General features: G+C 41.9%; 1 protein-coding gene across 3 annotated transcripts in view; it reads left to right on the plus strand.

Moving 5' to 3' along the window:
* LOC114872720 (5-hydroxytryptamine receptor 2B-like) overlaps positions 1-24,370 on the plus strand; it is an 89,672-nt gene that overhangs the window by 44,916 nt on the left and 20,386 nt on the right. For all 3 annotated transcript variants that reach the window (XM_029180258.2, XM_029180259.2, XM_029180261.2), the window contains one exon: positions 17,224-17,656. In XM_029180258.2, coding sequence (XP_029036091.1) covers positions 17,539-17,656 — 118 coding nt within the window. In that variant the 5' untranslated portion in view covers positions 17,224-17,538. The remainder of the gene's footprint in view (positions 1-17,223; positions 17,657-24,370) is intronic.

Raw genomic sequence — 24,370 nt, forward strand, 5'->3', positions numbered from 1 at the left:
GGAAGTAAGGCATTTTTAAACATCAACCAAACACACGGGGCTGCTAGACAAAAAAGGGGGCGCGAATGTTATCCAGGTTTGATGAAATACGCGGTTGTGGAAGAGGATGTCTTTGTTTAAGAAATGTGAGTTGCTTTATCATGTTGCATGTAAGGTGAACCAAGCTGTGAGTGAATTTCAATTAATATTCTATTAAAATTTTGTTTCTTCGAGTTCCTCGACAGTTCCTACATGGAATGTAAATTAATTATTTTTAATGGCAGTCAATTAAAATTTTTCTTAAAAGCAATCGTGACAGTTGAGGTTGGTATTGATGTTGTAAAACTAATTGCTCTTTCCTTGAATTACGAGATCTCCTAAAAGGAGTTTAATATCGTCTCTGGTTAAGTAAATACCTACAAACCGTGCAAACAGAATAACAGCTCGTTCAAAGTTCATAGCATTTCATCCGAGAATCGATCTGGAAATGTTGTTTCCATTTTTATGTGACTTTCACTGCCAATGAAATTTACATTTGAACTAGTTTAAAAGAGCGTACGGCTGCAAAATACCAAACAGCAGTGCTTAAAATGAATTTTTTACACAGAGAAAACTGCTAATTAGTACAAGTGGAAAATAACTGTTAAACTGTAGACGAAATTAGAATGAAAAAGTGGAGAGAGGAAATTTGAAATGAAAGGGGTGGAAGTTGTCTGGACGCGGAAGCACGTGGCGGAAGGAAAAAATTTAAACTACTCGCTCTGTGGTCGAATAATCGCGGAAAAAATATGCACGGCAGACGAAAAGTTTCCGCAGTTGGAAAACGTGTGGAATAGTCGCATGGATGGACGGATCGGAAACGCAGATGTTGCCGGTGGACCCTCTGCTCCTCTATTTCGAAAGTTCCTCGAGCGATCGGGATCCCCTCAGTGGGCGTAATGCATTTACGACAGTTAAGAAGTTGCCTGTATGTTGATTTATTTAAAATATCGAACGCTTCGGTACACAGCCGGCAAGTTAAGCGACATAAAATAAACAGGAAGTCATGGTTTCGCCAAGTTCCGACACACCAAATGTTACCCAACTGTTTCCATCGTGTTGCATTCGTAGTTATTGTTCGTTTTATTCCTTCAAAGAAATATTTTTTAAAAGATAGCATAGATAAAAATTAATTGAAAATTTTGTAATATTTAACATTGCTACTTGATTAATTTAAATCTACAGATTACATAGATAAAAATTAATTGAAAATTTTATAATATTTAACATAGCTACTTGATTAATTTGAGCCTTTGAAGCGCAAACAAGAAATTATGCGAAATATTCAATCCCCTATATCGTGTTTAACAAATTTTCCGGAACGAAACAACGAAAATTCACGAAAATTGGGGGAGCACGGTGTGAGTTAGCGTAGACTAAGCGAAGTGTAAAATTACATAGATGGTTTATCATTATCAGGTAGAATGGGCGGATGAACGAGGAAACTGTCAAAGTAAATTTAACTAGTAAATATCGGCTGCGGTGTTCCCATGTCTAATATCTTGCAAGTAAAATGAGTCGATTTCGCGCCAGGGAAAATTGTGTTCATTATATTGCCGGTAGGATTAGCTTTGATAATGAGATTTGAAAATGAACGGTTCCTCGTTGAACTGAATTTCTAGTTCGAGCGGTTCCTAAATAGCCGACCCTTGTTCCTCTTCTCTTTTCTATCCAATTTTCTCCGATAACACGAATTTCATCCACCTTTGTCCGTGATAAATCAGCGAACATAATTTTACATTATCCCGAGAAATTTCGCGAGGAAATCAGGTTAAAAATGTGGTGGATTCAGGCTGGTAATCGGTCGGATTCGAATCGATGGATTATAGGTATCAGCTCGGGGATAAATCTGACCCATTAACAGGGGGAAATTAACGCACAATCGAACGCGTTCGCGATCGATACGAAACCGTTCGGGTTTCTTCGTGGAAAAATGCACGTTAATCCGAGCCGTTGGATTATCGCGTAAATTCTCGCAATCGAAACGACTGTTCCTCCATTCCATGGACAAATGTAGCGTAGATATATATTTTATAACCCCTTTTATTTGCCTGAAAGCCGATCGATAGCGTGCCGGCCAAGAATCTCGCGCAAATGAAACGATGGTACGAGCGATCGTAAATTACGTCGAGTATTCGGCCGAGAAGCGAAATATTCGAAACTGTTATACTGATTAGAATCGAATACCACAGCTTTAGAAGATAGCTGTTGCCTTTAATAACATTTTCAGGACGTTCTAATGAATCATAGAAAGGATTCTTGATCATACGTTCACAAAATTCCTTTCAACTTCTTAATTAATCTCTCCTTTGTGCTACATTTTGATTGCAAAGTGGCGAGTGGCTGGTTTTTCAATCTTATACTCATTTTCTAGGCGTTATCTTTCTCCCTGGCCAACGAGGCGTAATTGAACAAAGTTGAATTAAAACTTTGGCCATCTTACTTTGAACCGTAGTTCCACGGAGAAGCGTTCTTATTTTTGCGAAAATTTTTCACTGAATTCGACGATATTCGAATAACTTAAACACGAAATCGTTTAACATAAATTTCCATGAATTCCGTAGAAAAGATATTAATTGCTCGTAGAACAGCGCAATGCATCGAGAAACTGGAAACAGTCGGCTAACGATATTATTTTCTGCCCTTGGAGTAGGGGTTCCATTAAACTTACGTTAAGTGAGATTACACAGTTAACAAGACGCGGCTCGTTTCCCATGTAACATTGATTATACGTGTTGCGTAAGTTGCCTGTTAAGTTATCAACGGGATTGCCGCATCCAACAAGTGTTCCCATCGATCTGCCCTTAGATGCGGTCCACAGAGAGCCAACCCGTGGGTCACCCATGCGCTCGGGAATGATAATAGTTGGCTGACGCGTGCAAATACCTGCGAACCCCAAATGGTCTATATTTAAACAAGCATGCAACAATATTTCAACCTCGTTCTCGTTGCATGACTGTCGAAAAAGTTGCTGCATTTCAGAGTTTCTCCGTGACTCGTGACACCGTTCACGAAAAAACAAAAACGAAGAAACTGAAAAACAAAATGGACCGTATTTTCGCGGGGAACAAACGGAATAATTACAACGCGTCAACGGGAACGTTCGTTTGAAAAGAAGGCAGGAAAAACTATGCTGCGAGATACGACGGATGCGAGTGAAAAGGCAGATTCTCTTTCATTTAATTCCATCGCTACGCATTAGAAGGCAGCCGTATAGCGTGGATGGTACAAAAGCTGGCTCACGGGACCGTGCTGTCCCGCTTCTGGGCTCGGCTTCGTTTATAATACGACAAAATGCGACGCAAATTGCAGAGGGAAGCCGTTTTTAATCATGTGTCACAGCTCGATCGAGCGTGACGACGGTGTCGTTGCCATTAAATATATATCCGAGCGGACCGGATCCTCCCGTTTCATTTGCCGAGGATACCAAACAGTTCCGAAGCGAAGATGGACCTCGTTAATCATTGTGCCTGACATGATTTCGTTCAGCCGTGCGAATCTGTTGATAGAGCCACTGATACGTGCCGTTTGATCCACGTTCCGAGACTTTTGGTCCATTTAGATAACGTTGTGGGGAAGAGATTCCATCGACGAGGCTCGATTAACTCGCCCCGTGCTCGATAGGTAGACATCATTTCGTCGATCAACGAATGCTTTCGTTTGCTTTCGTTCCTATCCCTCTCGCAGGAAATTATCTGGCCGGGAATGTCAACGACCACGCGTTTGTGGACGTAATACGGTCGGGACGTGCCATTTCCTGGAGATTATTGGGTGTCTTTCACCCAACATCTTTGATCGATGCAGTCGATTTTTAATAGAATCTTGAGTTAACTTCGATAAAATTTTATTCGTTAATTGTTATCTGAATAACGCGGTGTGGCGCGAAGTGTCGCGCAACTGAATTCCACCTCAATTTCTCCATCCGCCAGAACTTTTCCTCGTTACAAAATTTGAAACTACCAAGTTATCCTTCTGCGGCGTCTTCGTAGTCCCTCCTTCCTCCTTAAGAAACATTTTCCCCCATTTACAGCGAATTTCACTCTTCCCTGTAACTCTGTGTTCCGCGGAGAAAAACAAGAACGATACTGCTATGGTTTAGCGTTTCTATTCAGCTTACGAATGATGGCAATATTCGCGTAACTCGAGAACAATGGGTGCCTAGTTTCCATCGGGCGCGTTCGAGCGATTAGTTCGGGAGAAGAGTTACCGAGCGAACGTTGACTGAATTAATTGGACGAAGTGAGTTTCGGTAGAACGTAAATTTAATGAAGGCTTCCAGGTGGAGGAAAGCGTAGAAAAACGAGCTAAAGAAGAACAGAGGCGACCGCGATTTTTCTTCTTCTACTTGCCAAAGAAAAGTTCGAAAGTAAGGCGTCTTTAGATTCGAGATTTCTCTCTAACTGGAACTCACCTCTCGACTCGTTCCTCCTTTCTCTCTCTCTTTTTCTCTCGTTGCACTTGTTGTTCTAAGTACTTTTATGTGGAAGTTCTTTTAAGACTTTTTAATCTGGCCGCGTGCAGACAGAGAGATAAAAAGCTGACAGTAGAAATGAAAGAGCGTTTTCCGACCGTATGATTCCGCTCGACGATCAGCGGAACAGAAGCAAGAAGCGTGGCCTCGACGACAGGTATTTCTCGTTGACAAGTTCCCTCGTCGATCGCCACTTTCGTTGGCTAGATTGTTTCGCCGACAGGTATTTTCTATCGACATATGGTTTGGACCGGCTCCATCGCCGTGGCTCGTTTTCTACCGACTATGCGCGCCTCTGTAAATCGTCCTGTCACGGAGATATTTCCTTTCTGCACAATTTCTGACGAGACACGTTGTATATCGCAGGCATTGCACTTGTCACCAGTTACGTGGGTGATGTACAAGAGGTTGCGTTGTGTTGTGAAGCAGAATTTTGTTTTGTTGAGATGCAAAAGGAAGGTAATACTTGGATAAAACGAGTATGGAATAATATTCTAATGGATAAATTCATTTTCCGAAAATAGAAAATTGTATAAAACTAACTCTAGAAATGGGTAACATTATTTCGGATAGAATTTTAGATTCAACGAACTCGATACGAAGTAAAAATGTTATTTTGTTAATGCATGAAATTTCAACAATTGAATGAAACGAGATCCGGGGAGCGTATACAGAAAGCGTTGGTTAGGAAATACCGAAGCAACAGGATAAAAGGAAAAAAGAAAATAGGAAATATGTGACCAGACGAAGCCGGGGATTAAATCCAAAGGAAAACGAGCCTCGGCTTGTATCGCAAGCTGGAAAGTCATTTGTTCCGCTGTCGTTGTATCTCCGGATGCAATCCACTTTATAATCTAATTCCCTGACCGATAGAAAAAAAGAAAGAGGATTTCTTTTCACTCTTCGCCAATTCATATTTCCTTTGCTTGTCTCATTTATTTGATCTGTCTAACTTTCAGTTCGAGAATAAAGAAAGTAAATAAAGGAAAAGGTGATTGATAAATAAGACGAATAGAGGATTTCAAGATTCGTTATTATTTAACATTCGTGTAATTCTAATTTGTCGAAATCTGGAATTTTCGGAGATGGAAAAGGAGCATGAATAGAAATTCAGCGTTTGAATATTCCAGCGTGGACTCGCGAACGACACATCGTCGACGCGTTTCAATTTGTTACCGCTTGTTTCGTTGAAAAATGCAAAATCCACGCTGTTCTCGCGTGAGATTTTTCCACGCCACAAAGACAAAGATGCGAAGCCAAGCGAGGCTGCATTCCGTATGTAAAGTGTTGTCCTCCTATCGACGCCCATGAATATTTCATCGTTGCGGTGCAACCACGTTCTACCGTGAAAACGACAGCTTAATTTCTCTTGTATTCTTCATGGCGGGCACCTGTTCCTAAGGAATGGAACCCTTGGGACATGCACTATATGTCCCGACGTTATTGCTACAGTTAGGAACGGTGGGAACGTCGACAACCACCGTAAGACAAAAATATAGCTTCATATTCCATTTTACTTAACAAAGGGTGTTTCTCTTTGTTTCGCATGTCAGAAAATTCGTACGCCTCGCTGTGCAACATCTTCGCTAGGATGCATCGTCCGCTTCAGCGGCGAGGAAATTCTAGAAAATTAATCGTTATATTCTGCTGTCTCGACGTTACCACCATTTTCTGCTGTCGTCGGATCTTCTCCAAGGGTTAAATTTGTTGGGATTTTTTTATTTCTTCATGCTGCGTCAGCGTGTGCTAATCAACAACATAAGATGTTGAATAAAAGAACAATTTGAGAGATATCTCGAATCAAGTATAGCGATGCACTTATCCGATGCACATGCATTTTTTCGAAACCAAATTTTTGGACTTTTTTTAACGTAAATCAATTCTTTTAGATATTCTGTATAAAAAAGTATTAGGGTAAAATTTTGAAAACAGAATAGTTCCAGAGATATCTCGAATTAAATGTAGCGATGCACTTACCCGATGCACATGCACTTTTTTTGTAAATCAATTTCTGCACTTTTCATTACGTAGATCGGTTCTTTCAGACATTGTAAAAGAAAGTACAATGTCTAGATTCTCTTTATAATTTTGTAATCCAAAAGTGCGGGAGCATTATTTTATTTTGGAAGAATTTTGACACATTTTGTTATGGAAACCGTGATAGGGGTGGAACATTCCTTTTGCCAAAATACTTTCAATATTAACAGGGTGACAAACTCACCCAAGAGCACCCTTCATATTCCCCCTTCTAAGTAACCGAGAATCTGCCGTTTTCCTCTCAGGACTCGTCCTCGAATGGGAAAAAGAAAAGACGGCGAAAAACTGTTGTGTCCGCTCGACATTTCGATCACGTTCCAGCCTGTCGAGTCGAATAATAATTTCCAAGATTGATGGACCATTTTCGCGGCGAGCTGAAAGAATAGGAGCATCCTCGCGGCTAGGGTCCTCGAACTCGAGAGCGAAACTTTATTTCCAGTTACAAAACGATTCGATGACAGATGTTCCTACGGTGAATGGATTGCCGGTAATTTTGTCATTTCCCCGACAACCTGTATGGGAACGCGTTTCCTTACGGATGCAAGGGTGAGAGGGCGAAACAATGCCGAAAATCCTGATCCATTTTCAATCCGGGTCACAGACAATGGAAACGGCCCCTGGAATTAATCCATAATATCGCCTTGCAGTTACAGTACAATGCGTGAATCCCATTTCCTGCTCACCCTATTCCCTTCACCCTCAACACCACATCCACTCGTCCTCCGACGTAGTAAATCCGTTTCAATTGTCCCCGATCCCCTTTCATTAGCATCCCTAACGAAGTCCATCAGTTTTTCCTCTCAACTGGTGCTGTTGGGTGAAAGGTGCATCGAGTCGTTCCACGATACAAGAAACGCGACGTTTGTCCACGTAGAATGCTGCTTTAGAAATCTTCTCGCTCACCCTCGGTTGTGTTTTAAACGTTTCTTGTTTGCGAAACGGAAGAATCGTTTCGTTCGTGCGTTTCGATTTTACGTGACCGCACAGTTCGCTACGTGTCGTTGGTTCTCGTGAATTGCCGGGAAAAAGAGGGTAAAGCTGTTCGAGTGGAACGGAAACCGGCCGCGATTGCGGTGAAAGAAACGATTCCAGGGGAAGGGATTATTCTCAGGATAATCAGCCAGCAGTGAGTTAGCCGCGGTTTCGATTCGCCGAAAGTAAATTAAGGACCCTTTTGCGACGTGTTCTACTTGATAGCCAGACCTGCTGAACCAACCGACAGAACTGAAATTTATCGTGGGTTCGAGACGTCTGCTTCGTAACTTAATTGCGAGAAAGGGCCGGTGGATTGTTTGCTGCAACCTTCTCAATGGGTTCGGATTTTCTTCGCAAATTTTCTAGGGTGAAAGATGAACTCGTGAGAAAAAGAAGACATTAGGAGCTTAATTTTTATATTTCAATTTTTACGAATTTAAGAAGAAAAATTTTTCATAAATATTGTGCAAAGATTTGAAAACTGTGATCATTGGAAAATTTCGTGATAAACCAGTGAAAATGGTATTGTAGGAGACTGGTACGGTATTGTCGGTTGACACGCGGACAGGGACAACAACGAAGCAACGGGCGTTGTTTCGACGCGACAGGGTGTGTTATCGCGGCCGTGTTAGCGGCGATCGTTTGATGTTTACCGCGATCAAATAGAAAATTGGGTTTCCCTGACGTCACCTGGACAAAATCTCGCGGCTCGGCGTGTGTTCGCGTTTCGACAAAATTGTCACGAACATCGCCACCGGTAATATCGACGCTGTTGTAGTTGCGGTTTACGATCGACGCTCCTTCACGAGTGGCATGGTTTTACGGTGTCCGTTTGCACTGTTCGCTGGAAATTCTTGACAATTTTCCAGCTGCTACCAACTCGTATAATTGGCACTCGTTAAAGTCGGATTCATTGTTTGAGATGTAATCAACAAGGAACGCAATCATCTCTCTTAAAAAAGGAATTTTCTTTCTCTTTTTCTTGAAACGGAATAGAAAAATCTTATTAACGCCGCGTTAATAATAGTATATTATCAAATTAGATTTATCCTCCACTTCGATCGATAAGCGTTCGAAAACTTTTATCTCTTTCCCCAAAAGGACTCGAGTTATCTCGCGGCACACGAAAGGAAAGACACACAAATTACTTGTGGAACAAGGCTCGCCTCGGGGCCCTGAAAACATCGACATGCAAATTCGCTTTATTTTTCCACCAACAATGTCGCGAACCGTGGTTCATAATACGGTCACGTAACCGGGCAAAAACTCCATAGACGGAACGTGCCTTCACCGTCGTTGGATATTTGGACGGAATAAGTGGAGGATGGTGCCGTTACGTGAAATATGTAGCCCGTAAGAGACACGGAGATAAGAAGCGGAATTCTTTATTAGATTCCTTCCTATCTCTCGTTTCGCGCTCTTCCATAATGAGTGATTAAGGTATCTCATTAACCCTTTAGCTGTAGATTGTTTTAAAATACGAAATTCTCACCCTGTGTTCAAAATACTTTTCTATTACACTTCCAAAAGTTTTCCAGAACCGTAAAGAAAATTTGTTTCCCGGCGCATCGTCTAGTTTTTAATTATGTAATGCACCTTTGCGTGCATCGGCCGACGCGGCTTATCGCAGTCACGCTTAATTCAGAGATGTGTTTTTTATCAACTTGCTCCCAGCTCGGTCGCCCAAGTTCTTCGGTAAAAACGAACCTTTTTTTCCTCCGATCTAGCCGCGACGGAGGAGCAGGCCCTGGAGATGGGTTTCATTAGACAGGATCCGAGCCATTTACTCGAGTCGTTCTGAAAGTCCATACTGCCGCGTTGCTTTCGCGTTTAAACCTCTCGAGGAGGTATTAAAAATTCCCGGTCGAGGGATTAGGCCGAGCGTGTCTAACGAAGGAACGTCGATAACGGCGACGCTGAAGGCAGAAGAACTTTCCGTCGGGCTGTATTTCTTAGCAAAAGTTCCGAAGCAAAAAACTTAGATGATATTAAAGATTCCTCGGTTCCGAGAGAATGCTTTAGATTAGGCTACTCGAAACAGGGAACAGAGAGACACGAGTCTGCCTTTGGTTAATAGTTGTTGCATGTGCTCGAGCGTTCTTAACGCTGGTCAGTGTATTCTGGAACAGAGTTTGCTGAATCTAGTTTTCGTGAGCGCAGGAGTTTCGCGGCGGCAAGTTTCATCGTAACGGCACAGAGAATGACTGTTGCATATATATTTATCTAACCATTACGCTTATCGCTTAATATACTCCTACGTGAAGGGTGCATTTACTCGAGCCATGTTGTATACTTTACAGGGTATAGCAGCACAAATTAAGACGCTCGAAAATTCGCGTTGCAGCTGAAACAATACTCCTTGCACGTCACTTGTTGCAGCCCGCGGGCTGAGTTGAACCGTCGTCGAGCCCTTAAATCGTTTCTAAGTCAGGCTGCATAACTGCGACGCAATCGCGCGAGGATTTTGAGCCTTGAGCTCGTTAAGACTGAATCACCAACGGGATTACACGGTGTACCAATTCGCGGTCGATTTGTCGGTTTCTCTGTAATTCACTGATCAAACCGAATTACCCAAATTCAGCGTGAGAAAATTTTCCTGCCATTCAACGTTAATCCTGCGTCGTGTATTTAGGCTTCTCTGTCGTCGCCGTTCGCTGACAGAGGGTGAACGCGTCGGCGCGAGCGGTTTAATTTATGCGCATAATCTCGACGAGGTAAACAGAGTATCGTGAACTCGCATTTGATTCTCCGTCTTTCGAAATTTTGAGCAAAGGACCGCTTCGCGTAGGAGAGAATTCATCCCCGCGAAGAGCCGCGATATCAGCCTCAATTAACCTGTTCGATCCGTTGAAATATTGCCAGCTCGAATCTCATTAAAATTCCCGGCACCCTCGACTCGGAAAACGGATCGAATTTCCGCTGCCAGGTTGCTCTATAATTATTCAATAAGCGCGTGAAACTAGAGGTAAAAAATAAATCGTGCCGGTCGGGTGTTCGTCCCCCTCTGGTGTCCGTCGATTTCAATAAAATATTTATTATCGAAGGGTTCAAGTGGCAGGACTTTTGGGATCGAAACCCGAACCATATATTATATTAACGTAATGAAAAGCGAGGGAACGCGGGGGTGTGCCTGGGTCTGATACCCGAACGTAGTAAAAAGGAATTTATGGTAAGGATATTCTGCCATAATGGTGATGCTTGAGGTGCAATTTTCTCCTGCATATCGGATGCATTATCCCTGGATATAATTCCTCCGGTTTCCCAAATGTATCTCCTTCCCTCCCTTTATTTTTTTCTTATCTTCGCCAATGCGACCTTCCACTTCGTCGAGCTCCATCACGTATCCAGGCCCCGGTACAAATAAATTTGATAATTATTATAATCGTATTAACAGGAGTGCACGACTGTGTTCGCGGTAAATTGAATTCCATAAATTGTGGTTCCGTGCGTGTATAGAATATGGAAAACGGAAAGGAAGTAGAATATTCAACGGCGAATCGACGGTGAATCGCTGCTGCGAGTATATTCGCGAAACGTGTTGATTAAAAGTAATGCAGCGAATAAAAAGAACGATCCCACTTCAGTTACTAAGAGTTTTAATTAGAATACTACTGTGTTGCTCGCTAATTACAGTTTCCTTTACACTGAAACCGTTTAAATAACAGGAATATTTTCCAAAGTTTTCCGCGAAAGTGTAAACGCAAGAGGTAGATCGCAACAGGGTTGGAAACAATGAATCTTTTCGAGCTTGGAACTCGACCAAACTCGTAGACATCGCTCAAAATTTGTTCTCGATCGTTTCCTCTACCGAAGCTACGCTTTCGTATTCACTTTCTGCACGTTGCCATGATTTATTCCGCTACCGTGTCCGTTTTATCTGCGCTTCCTTGGACGCGGAAAAAATTTACCGCCGCGTGTAACGAAACAAATCGACGGTCAGTGATTTACCGTGCCTTCGACTGTAGATCGATCGGTTACACGGATGAGTGTAATGCGACGATTTCACCCCGTACATCCTGTTTCCGTTTGCATCGAGCCACTTCCGGTAGAACGTTGCAAAAAGTATTACGCGATGCGTTAGAAAGAGGAAACAGGAAAATAGGAATCCATGGTTGATAAACAGTACCACTTATCCGTTCGATTACCGATGCATCGAAGAGAAATTCAAAAATTTTTCATAGAAAATCGCAGGAAATGAGTTTCATCTTTGTCAAAGATATTGCAACTTCGTGGTTTATTTATTTCAATACTATTCGTCTAATCACTCTCAGACTCAAAGCGGAAGTTCGCTCAACGAAACGATAAATCCTGCCGCACCCTTCGCGTTTCCTCTGAATATGAAAGAAGTAGCATTTTCACGCGAAGAATTATCTCTATGACGTCGGATCCTCCACCCTCCAGAAAACTGTACGAGCCTCCAGGTATTACACCTCCACAATGGTTACGTATCAGATTTCCCTGTCCATTAATTTAGCCGTGATTTTTCACCTGAAGCTTAACCTCGAGCTGAGTTTTCGAAGCCAATCTCGTGGATCATACCGTGGCAAGTATGTATCTTGTAAAGTACATAAAACTTGATCGTAGGGTGGGTTGTCGTCAAGTTTGAACGGTGTTCGATCAACTTTGATCTATCGGCGTAGGAACGCTTCAAAGACTCGAGATATAGGATAATCGCGCAACTGATAGGCGGGAACAGCGTCGAGGTCTTGGCGTTATTAAATTTTAAGCCACACGGTGGCCGTTTCAAAGTGAATATTAATATTCACCGGCTGGTAAATCTTTGACGATATCCTGATATCACAGCAGCAGGGAACAACGAAACTATCCCAATATCCTAATCCAAAGATACTCGTTCAGTTCGTCTGACGAAGATCGGTTAACGTAACATCAGGCCACTTTTGACCCTTTCCCTCTATCATCGCGTGTAACCCCATGCGTGTATAGGTGCACGACCGTGTCTCTGATTCTACTGATACCAAAGTTGCTCGCTTAACTAAGTTCTTGGTGAATGCGCTTAACAACCACGAGCCTTGTCTCGCGCTATCGTGCAGCGCAGAGCGTCTGCCCTGTGATTTAACGGGAAACTTTGCGGTCTTACGTGTAAACGCGGCGAAATTACCTGGATACGTATTGCTGCCGGTTATTTAGACTTATGCTGATAGTTTAAAAGTTTTCTCCTCCACGATCCCGCGAACACGCGGCTTAAAAGCATCTTCGAATCAGTACCATAGGTGCCACAAAGGGTGAAAAGAACCTTTTAATTATAATGCTTTGAAAAACATCCTGTCAACGTCAGATCTAAATCTTTTCTGCTCGAGGTATACAAAGTCTCGAGGAGAAACACGAGAGATCCATTTCCCTGATGACGCGGTGTCTTCATTTGAAGAGAAAGCTTTCGTCTCCGCGCATCCGTTTACAATAACGGAGTTTCAGAGCGTACCCAGGGCGATCTTTATGCCGACACCCCTTTCCCGATGAAACGAAACGATTCTCTCGGTTTAATTGCCTTCTTTCACAATTCCGATCATGAATATTCAGCTGGCGAACCTCGACAAAACTCGAAACGGAAGGCGGTGTCCAGTGCTCTCCTCGCGTGCCGGCTTTTTCTTCGGAAATTATTGCTCAATTTAAGTTTTGCGACCGAACCGCGTCCTTTTATTGCGCTCGTTCCGTCGACAGGATGAAAAATCACGCGTTCCGGGTTTTACAAGCCCCTTCTTCGTCCGCGAAACGAGAGGTAAACTCCGTACGCGTTTCATTTGCTAAAAACTAAACACGGTAGGTGGATCGATATTTTATTTATAAGATGCCGTGACTGAAGGAAGTTTCCTCTGTCCCTTCTTTCTCCGTGTGCTTCCAATCTTTCGCGAACAACACGCTCTCCATTCGCAGACACCTCTCCAGGGAGCAAGCGGAAAAATATCATGGCGAATCGTAAAGTTTCGCGACAATGGTGATACCTGGTGTCAGGATGGCTTTCGAAGGCCGGGATACAACGGCTCTTCATAATTCAAATCCACCGGAGACGGGTATACAATAAGAGATCTTTTACGGAAAAAGTATGACACTTGCTATACGAGAATCAAGTATGAATTAGCTGCGAAATATATAGAAATGATAGAAAATGATAGTTATATTAAATAAAAAATAAAATGAAAGGATACCATTCCGGAAATCTGGTTTTATTTCTATCACTGTTTACGATCGACGCATCTGCGACGAATCGTCGCCTGAAGCTCGAAACGATGCCTCGGTTTGTTCGCCTGGAATAACAGCGGGCGAAACGATATAAAAATGAAGCGGTTCCGTTGCAGAAGACGCAGTGAAACGATTGAAAATCTTCCGGTAGATTTGATATTAGAGACCTCAGCGAAAATATTCCTTCGCCAACTGTGTAATCATCTTGGATCGATAAGGTACGAAAGGTAAAGGGATAGCATCTATTTTCGTCAAGAGTGCTGGTCGGTTAAAGTCTAGAATAATCAAATGAAAAGAAGAACATTTACATAAAGAAAGGACGAAATTATAATAAGGGAGAGAAAGGATTCGACGGTCCGCGCGATTTTATTTTCTCGTGATTCGCGGTAGGTAACAGAGAAAGGAAGCTTATGGTTTCATCGGATATTGGCTTCCCGATGATTTGAAATCCTGATAGCTCGTACGAGCTTGCTGATAGCGTGGCAAGTTAAAAAAAAAAGAATTACCTGGAAATTATCGCGTGCGCGTGTTACACGAGGACCGGTGTGCGAATTAAATCAGGGAAAGTCCGAGGGATCAGGAATCAGATTAAAGTGTAACGTACAGCCACGATTTTGCAGTTTCCCATTTAATTAAAACTTTTACTCGTCGCGCACACAGAGAGGGAGGGAGCGTGTGCGAATCTGTTATTTCGCGTTCAAGAGCGTGGAAAATAAAGTTTCCACCGTTATTATCGTTTATGACCAGTTCTTTCAGATAACGACGGTCCCGGCTTTGCGGCTATTAACGCAATTACTTTCATTGGCTCGTTACACGCCCAGCGTTCTTACATTAATCTGTATTATCGCGCTACCGTGTGTCCGACGTTTTGCTTAATTAGAAGTAGTTCAACCGACGAAGAAGCCGGCCGGCCATGATATATCGGCGAAACTCTTGCCAGTAATGCAGGTTATTCTGTCGAAGGTAACGAGGCTGCCGGAAAGTACAGCAGGAAAAAGGGATACTTACCAACAGACAGATCATTCTAACAACTATGGATTAAACTGGGTCCCCTTGCGACAACTTTCTTGTACCGTATAACCCGCTCCTTTGTTCTTTCATTTTCTTGGACTTTGGCCAATGTCGCGAGTTTAAGTTATGTTGTTACCATGAAACATCATCGGTGATATTTTCTTGTTGCAGCATCTACCGTGATTTTACAGCGCGTTTATTGGCACCCTGGGTCACTTTATGGGCGTAATGTGTTTAGGGACAAAGTAATCGAACTGGCAGAGATAAACGAGACAACGATAAATTTATTGTTTCCCATTATTTCATACATTCTACCCTTCTGATTGCATTTTGCAATTAAACGTTCCTACGCGAATTTATCGAGCGAGTTCGAGTTAAATCATTCGGATAAGAAGTTACCGAGTATCCTTCCGTTGACAAAAACAATCACTTGATTGACTCTCGTGTACCATACACTGTACACCGTAAACACTTGGCGAATGGTGGGGTATGGTATGGCATCGAATTAATTTACAGCCGAGCCCCTTAGTTTCAGCCGCGACTCCCTTTCAGTTGAAGGCAACGGTAACTCGGTATTTCCAAATTAACTTAACTTCTGTAGCCTTAATTACGTTTCTTGGCCTGGCCAACTTTGTTAGCGTGTCGCTGCCGGTATTGTTTAGCTGCGCCGCCACCGGCTTCCATTAGCCCCCCGTGTAACTAACTTCCCTTCTCTTCGGAGGACTTTCCGTTTACAGAAGCTTACGGGATCCGCGGATTACCGACTGGCTCGGCTCTCAGCCAGCTTTCGAAGGCCACTCGAAGCCGCTTAGAAACAGCTCTGAACCGATAACGATTTTCTAATTCGGTCATCCCTTTTCCTATCTCCTAGACGACCATTCATTTTCAACTCCCACCCTCGTTCTATTCCGTCTGTAATCGTTTTGATTTTTCAGATGGTATTTCTCAAACTTCTAACAATTAGAATTCTAACATTTATTTATCAAGACACCGAGTGTATTTAGAAGAAATTAAAAAACGAAGATGTAACGATAGCAGGTTGTCTGACACGCTTAGAATTAAATTTCAGAGTTAAGGAACGCTCAATCAGATAAGAATCATCATTCACGCGAAAACATTGATTTCCTTTAGTAGATTGAGCTCGTCAGAGGCTGAGAGGTTCTCACCCCCATCGTTCGTAAAATAAACTAATTAATACTTGACTTCTCAGCTCGAGTTGCCGCTTTATTCGATTAACCGTGCCGTTGAAACAATGGCGCAATTAAGATCTGGCTTTCGAAGCAGCGTTCGCTATAACATTCGATTCAGGAAGGAAGCACGGACGTTTTTGTCCTGTTTCAAAGTAATCTCGAAACGTTCTAAGATGCAAAAAAATAATATATCCTGGATATATTTATTACTTATCATTTCTTTGCCAATTATTGTCGGGATGAAAACTTGCTAATGGATTTCGAGAAAGCTTTCGCTCGTCCGTCGCAGAAGCGGGATATTCAATGAATTTCTTCTAAATAAACGGTAATCAGAATCGTCCTCTCGCGACGTTTATTATTTGAGAATGAAAAGCAACAGTAACCGGGAATAATGAGCGGCTAAAGCACTGCTTTCAAAACCAACGTTTCGCAATCGTATTATTCATTCGCTGGCTCGAAATGTCGTCCATTAAGAAAACGGTGACTACGTTTATCAACTGTACAGCTCAATCCTGCGATTAAAGCACCGGATTAAAAGGAGCAACGTTTAAACGCGAATAATCAAACGTGTACTATTAAGAGAGAAAAAAAATGTATATGAAATACGAGGGAAACGCGATACTTTGATAAGCATCGCGAAACGTACCGGTATCAAATTAATTATTTATTTCTGGCTCTGCTGAAAATTGATATCGCGAATCTAACAATTATTTTATAATCATAATAGTCATGAACGGAGGAAAAATTTCGCTGCGCGAACTTTCATTTATACGAACTGAAATGTAGCCCCATCCACGTCACTCGTTTCGCATTAATTCGAGGGAAAACGTTGGTATTTTTCCGCGAATAGGAAACTACGAAATGGACGATGAAGTTTGATGGCAAAGTGTCATCGACTCGCGAGCAGAGTTTCGTGGAACAGTAATTCACGGAACGTCAATTCGATTCGCAGGACAATCGAATCTAGACGATGAACACCGCGCCGAGTTAATGAAACGTGTCTATCGAGCAATTAAATATAGCGCGCGTGACCTCGGCAAGCAATTTTATGATACTCGTTTATCGTCGACGCGTCTATTTTCTTTTTTTCTCGCGCTCTTTTTCACTGTATTTAGAACCGAGCACGATCTCTGCGCCGGCAGTCGCAGTTTCAATTTCGATAATTGTCGATCGATTGCTCCAATCTCGTTGGTTTTGCGTGTTGCCGTACGGGTGATACTTCCGGTGCAACTTCCTCCGTTTCTCTTTCACCGGAGATTCCATCGACGAATCGGTTTAATCCGGGAAAATTTCTCTAACGAGTACATTTAATTTCTGTTTCAGAATCGACGATCGACGTTCGAAATCGAAAGGAGTATCCGTTCTTCGAGGAACAAAAACGTCAGGCTGTCCCCGAAATGGAAACTGGGAAAAGTTTTGGACGGAGAATGAGAATGTCAGTCGATGACACGCGTATTAAAGTTCGAACGGTTAGACATTAATTCCGTTCCCGAGGAGTCGAGTAGCCAAGCTTCCTGAGAATAGGAGATTCATATCTACGGATCTGGTAGTGACGGCGGACAATGGTACATTATTTAAGATGATAACCAGCGGACATTGAAGAGCCTGCCAGGACAAGGGAATATATCTCCGTGCGTCATGGAGGAACACGTGAACCAGGCTGGAAACTCGTCGACGGACGGGCTGGTGTTCACCGATGCCTCGATTATCCTCAGGGCTCTGGTGCTCGGTCTCCTGATACTCGTCACCGTTTTCGGTAAGTTTTCTTCAACCTTTTTCACCGCATTGTTCCTCTTTTCCAGAAACTTTTTCGCCAAGAAATTCGATAGGTTGTTAGAATGGTTGTTGAAAGTTTTATTTGTTTCCTGCCTCGAATTCTCGCGAATTGGAGCTTGAAAGTTTTATGAAAAAAGAATGTCACAGGTAGAATAAGATTGTGTTTCTGATACGATTGAAAATTTTTAGGGACAAATTTCAGGTTGAAATTATTAACCAGATCTATTCGCTGTTAAAATAGTAATGTTTAGAGCTTTGCCTCTAAACGCGTGGTAACTGGGTTCCAGCAAACAGTAGTTTACGAAAATGTTCGAATTTCAGATTAGAAACTCTAATGTTGTACAGGAGTTAAATAAAGCACGCTCTAGTGGCTCCTAATCCGTTTATATAACTGCCTACGGCATCCCACTACTATGCGTCTGACCATGCACGGAGTAATACTACTTGTTTGGTTATGGTCATATTTCACTAGTCTAACCATTTACGTTCTTGTTCTACTTGTTTAATTATATGGATGTACTACACTTACATACTTCGCTCACATTTACAATTCTCTTCCACACGTCTGATCATTCGCAGGCTTATTCTACTTGCTCGACCACTTGCAGGCTTATTCTATTTGCCTGACCATTCGTAGGCTTATTCTACTTGTTTAATCACTCATTCTTCTCCAAATCAATATACTCGCGAATTTTATTTTTCGAAATGCTATAATTATTTTCTTTTATTTAAGTACATTCTAAATTCTTCATCAAAATCCTATTTTCACTGACATTTTGTTAAGCATCTTCGTTTCAGAGCGAAAGCTAGCGTTCAAGGTAATTCATCGGTAACCTTGAATTGCTCTCAATGCTGGTTTCTAATCAATTACTCGCTCTGCTTCGGTTATTGTACTCGCAATGCTCACGGTACGTCTCGGTTGATACAACGTTGTCGTAATTGATACTACGACAAGCTAGTCGCGCGTATCAGTACTCAGGTACAATGGAAGATTAATTTAAAGCTGACACACTTCCGTGACGCGTAATATATTATCGGAAGTGAAGGGGGTAACAACGTGACGTTTGCAGGTGTGCGCTTAGAGCAGCACGATCGAGGAAGATATCGAAGATGACGTCCTATAACATCCGAATCGATCTCGGAATCAAAACTTATTCGACGGATTATCGTTTAAAATTAAGTGTTAATCCGATCTGTCGTTCTTTATGAATATCCATCTCATTCTTCGGGACTATACACGAAATTTATCGCGTTTAATAAGGATCTAACCCGGCTCGTGGACGTGATTTACGATTGCCTGGCATATTATTACATCCTGATGGAAGTTATATTTTAGTCAGCTTACTGCATTATTAAAAGCAGCCGCGATCTTTGATTTATCATCGGTACATCGAAAAGGCTAATGAACGCTGCGCAACACTTTCTCGTTGATGAAATTACCAGACGATGTTATCAAATTTTATAGCGAATACGTTAATTAATTTAATTACACGGGCTCAAGACGACAGTGTCTGGCCGGATGCAGGCGGAAATAACAGGCTTTTGGTATAATTTAACGGGTTGAAGAAGGTAACGAGATTAAACAGGCGACAAGTGTCTGCAGATCGCATAGCCCTCTCTCGACACACGGTCAATTTGTTTGATAAGTTGCAGATGCGATGCAAATTACTTAATTTCTGGCTGCTTCAAAGGCAAATAGGATTTTCCGAGTGGAGCTGTGTCTCTGGCGTCATAACGTTACTAAGAATTGCTAACGAGATTAGGAGCATCCTGAAAGGATCCTTAATTACGTTTTTCCCTGTTTTCTCCGCTACCTCGCTGCTGTTTTCTTCTCAATTGGATACGTGTTGCATTCTAGCGAAATTTTCTACTTACCTTCCCAACCATCAGCAGAAAATTTAAAAATTCAATTAAACGAAAGCGTGACTTTAAAGTTGGCAAAAGTCAAGCGTCGGATTTGATTGTTCTCTTCCAACTTTCCTCTCATCAAGGTATTTCCGAGTGCTTTCCTTAAGTCTATTCTCCTTGAAATTCTGTCAACCTTCGATTTGAACAAATTCTTTGCAATATGTCCGCTAATACAGTTGGTCCAGTCCGAGGCAGACCTTCAAACTTTCCCGTTACGGTCAATACTTTGAAAAGCCAATTACCGTGCCGGCATTGGTAGCACTTGCTGGTTTGCAGTTCCCAGCAGGCGTGGCGTAATTTCCGGCTGCCACCGCGAAATATGAAAATAAAACGTGACGTGGTCGATTGGTCTCATTTGACGAGGTAATTTGCCGCAATAACAATCACAGCCAGACGGTGGACGACGACGATTGTTTTCGATGAACACCGTCCGCGTGTTACGTTGCTCCCTCGATTCGAGAGCCGTTCAAACATCGGCTAATTAATTTATATCGTTAACGAATTCGCACCCTCGCTAACGGATTATTGTACAATCGTTCGAACAATGGACGGAAAGATTGATGGCATCATTGGGTTGAAATATTTATTATTATTGAATTTCAGGAGCAATTCAAGTATAATTCTACTTCATATCCTTCGTTTAATTTTTGAAATATTTTCTTTTCTCGAAATGGAATTCTATAGGTAATAGAATTTTTCTGCATTCAATCACAAGTTTTATCTGGATCAAAGCCATATTCGAAGGACGTAATTTATTTTCATTTAATAAACTATCCCCTGAAGGAGCAGGATGCCCCTTTCGAAGCAATAGGTGAAAGGAAATATTATCGTACGTATCGACAAAGAAACATTCTACTTCTCGAATCGAAGTCATCCGAATCGTAGAATTTCCCCGCTTTCAATTGACATGTTCGATTTAGCTGCATCAGGCAGCGATATGGACGAAATCACGGTCTCTCCTATAACGTATATGAGATCCTCTCAGAAAGCAGGATGTCTTTTTCACGTCGAGGATAGCGAGAATAGACGTTGGCTTTTATATCGACCGCGTCCTTCAGTGTTCGCAATAGCCGGGCAGAAGGAAGGTAGTTTAGACGTCCTGGACCCTGAATGGCCTATTTAAGCTGTGTAGAAAAGAATCGTGAACCTTTATGCCACGTTAAACCGAGCTGACAGTCGTCCGCCTGTTACGACACGACAGCATTAACCTTAGAACAGTGAATGGCGTGGTAGTCACAAGGTAACGGGGTCAAATATGACTTAAGAAAAGGAAGATTTTATGTTCATATTTCCAAGGAAATTTTTATTTCGGATTCTTATCTCGTCGGATATTTTGGACAAGCGAGTTGTACGGTTTTCGTTCAATTCGTTGGTCGTCGATCGGTTTCTTGCCAGCGGGTATGTTTGTCAAACTGAAAACTATGATCAAAGGATAATATTGACTCAGATCTAAGAGGATCCTGCTTGGTTGAATTACGTCTCGAATTGACTTCGGCTTAACTTTAATTTCAGATGGAAAGCTGTTTGCGATCCATTCGTGCTTTCCAGATAACTATTCTGTAAATGAAAGTAGTAACTTGTGATGCTAAGAATACTGCTTCCATTTTCATGTAACACTTGGAATTAATTAACATATCGAACACCTTGGGTGCCACCGGAGGGTGCTACCGTAAATCTGATTCCAATAAGTAAATTAAAAAATGAAAGAATGTTCTGTATAGTATTGGAAAGCATCCCAGTTGAAATATTTATTACTTTCGATGCGATTCAACAATGCGAAAGAAGTAATAGGAAGAAACGAGAATGACAGGGGACGAAATTGAGAGAAATCTCGGAAACGTCCGAGTATAGAAACTAACGAGGAAAAAGTAATACAGCTTCTTGGCTGGAAATATGAGTTGCGGTGGTTTGTGGCAACAACGGAGCAGTTTAATTAGAGCGAGAGCAAACCACCGGTGGACTGGAAATTCTTCCAGCTGGAAACTTACGCTGTATCCACGAGGCTTGTTCGGGAAATATTCGTCGGAGAACATTTTTCCAGGACTAGAATTCAAAAAATCATTTTATAATCCATGATTTATTCTTTTTATCTGATTCGAATATCGTCGGTATAATCGTGTCACGAAGCTTCATACTCGAACTTTCACATTTACGATCAATCTGATGATATTCGCATTGCTAATGGACGTAGATCGATCGAATCAGAAATCCAAGAACTTACTGTCCGAACTGATTTGCAGCTCATTTATCCTGCCAGTGGAAACGCGTCCTAAATGTCAAATGCGATTTAAACTTGGACGGAAAAGTGTCTGGATTATGAGCAACGGTGGCTGTGACAAGGAAGCTCGATAGAGTTTCTTCGCATGCATATTCATATCCGTACAGATGCTTCTCGTTTTCTCCAAGTTGTCTGACTGTAAATTCTCTTATTAGTTCAGTTCACTGGCTAACTAACGGTCCGTTGAATAGTTCGCTGCTATGTAGAAATTCGGGGAATTTCACAGACGCTTGACAGTCTAACGACTTTGACATATTCATGAAGCCTCGAAGCATCGTTGAAACGAAAATTCGATGAACTTTTCAAATAATAGAAATTCGTCATGATTTTATGATACAATGAAACGTCCCTTTTATTGTATTCGCTTGCGGTAAAACGGTACAGAATATCAGATGAATTATTCTCTACAGTTTTATTCCATTAAGCTTATAAAACTACATCGATTCGCTTTGACGAGCTACAATCGGTAGCTGAGATTAATTGTCAGTTTAACGGAACGGATTCGACTCGTTTCACCGAAACTGGAAAACGTTGTTACGTGGATCTCCCTTCGCGTTCGTGTAATTAGCGATTAAATTGCTAATCTGAACGCGCACCGGTTACCCGATATCCATAACCTTTCGACGTTATGGTTTGGTAAAATATTGAACTGGCCACCACGCGACACCGTGTTGCATCGTTCTCGAATAATTATCGCTATAATCACCGATGATAGATAATTTCATGCCACGATGATCTCGTGGTACTCGCAATCACAGTCATCCGTGTTTCTCTTTTTGGAAGTTCCTGATAGTTTCAAACGCACTGGGCGTAAGAGGAATTCGTATCCCGTGATACCATCATCATAAAACTTATCGATGGTCCGATGGACGGCCATTTACATCGGTTACCTTGGCAATCTTCGATTTCCAGCTTTGTCCTCCCCCATCAAGGTTTCCCGTTCATCTTAGCGACCGCACGATTTCTCAATTTCTTCTCGGCCGTTTTACGATCGTCTCTCGAAAAAAGAAATCTTCCCTTCCTGCTGATCCACGCTGAATTTTATTTCACGCATACAATCGCTCGAAAGAATCGTAATAAAACGAAAGAAAAACAGTTATCCGTCAGTGAGATTCAGCTAAGGACGCGAGGAAGAAGAAAGGTACAATTTCTTCGGGAACGTAACTTGTGTTTTATCGATCGGACGGCTTCGGGATACTTGCATTCAACGAACAGATTGAATAATTTAAGAGCAGTTCTCAAGCTCGTGAGAACGGCTCTTGGGTATTCCACGTGAGTTCGCAAGCTTTCCCTTGAAAACAGAAACAGAAACGTCTCAGTCGAGGAGACACGTGGGCACGTTCCGCTTTCACGTTGTCGTCTGTTCATTGGTAATAAAAGCTCGTAGGGAGATACTCGCGTATCTTAATCATGTGCCAAGAATTTATCTTCCAAATGAAGGTATTTAAACGAACAAAATTAGCAATTACAGAGAAAAGGAAGAAAATTGCAATTTTCCAAGTACCAGGATTAAGAGACTAAACTTATTGTCCATAAAAAAGAAAAGAATTGTTTGATTCGACGTTGCATAAAGCTCGTACCACCGTGTCATTAAGCACCCCGTTGATTCAAATTGAGTAGAAAACCATTTAACGTAAACCATGACGCCTGTAACGTCAGGCCGTTAATTTCAACATTGATTTAAGCCGTGTAGGAACCAATTTAACTTGCGCTTGACTGTGCAGCCCCGATGCAGCATCCGGCACTCCTGCGGTCAACATCGAGGCCCAGCGCGCGATAAATTATGAACGCAGACGAATTTTACGTTGATGAATCGTCTGGTGTTGGTGAGGTTAAGATCGATTCGTATCCATTAATCGTGAATTTACTAAGAGGAAACGAACGATTTAAAACGAGACAGCCACGTTGATGACGCGAGATTTTTCAGCCGCTGATATTCCGGGATTTTAATGGAAATATTTCAACGGGTTTTCATCTCCAATGAACGTCCGAAACGTTTTTGTTTGTTCTGTGTTGAACGCGTTAATTGTTCGTCGTTCGATGACAATCGATACGTTGTGACGTTGAGGATTAATCTTTCAAAAATATTGTTTAATGATGAGAGGATAATGCACAAGTGTACATTGCGAATTGTTCTCCGCGTTTGTTGCGTTTATCGGTTTACATTTTTCACGTGAAAATTAACTGATCGCCCATGAATTTTCATTGAAATTTAAATTAGAGGGAACATTGTGAGTTAATGATGGATGTCTGGTGATCTATGATCAGATTCTACTTGTCTGATCATGCGGCGATATGTTCTACTCGTCCAATCACCTATCATCTATTATCACTTGTCTGATTCAACACAATCGTATTCCACACGTCTACCAACATATTGATTCATACTACTTGTCTGGCTCTCTAGAACAGAACCATGTACCACTTGTCTGACCACACACGGGCCTATACTACTTATCTAAATATACACTGTTCTGTTGAGCTTATTGATTTATATATATACAGTCG

This window comes from Osmia bicornis, chromosome 14, assembly GCF_907164935.1.
Source record: "Osmia bicornis bicornis chromosome 14, iOsmBic2.1, whole genome shotgun sequence".
NCBI lineage: Eukaryota > Metazoa > Arthropoda > Insecta > Hymenoptera > Megachilidae > Osmia > Osmia bicornis.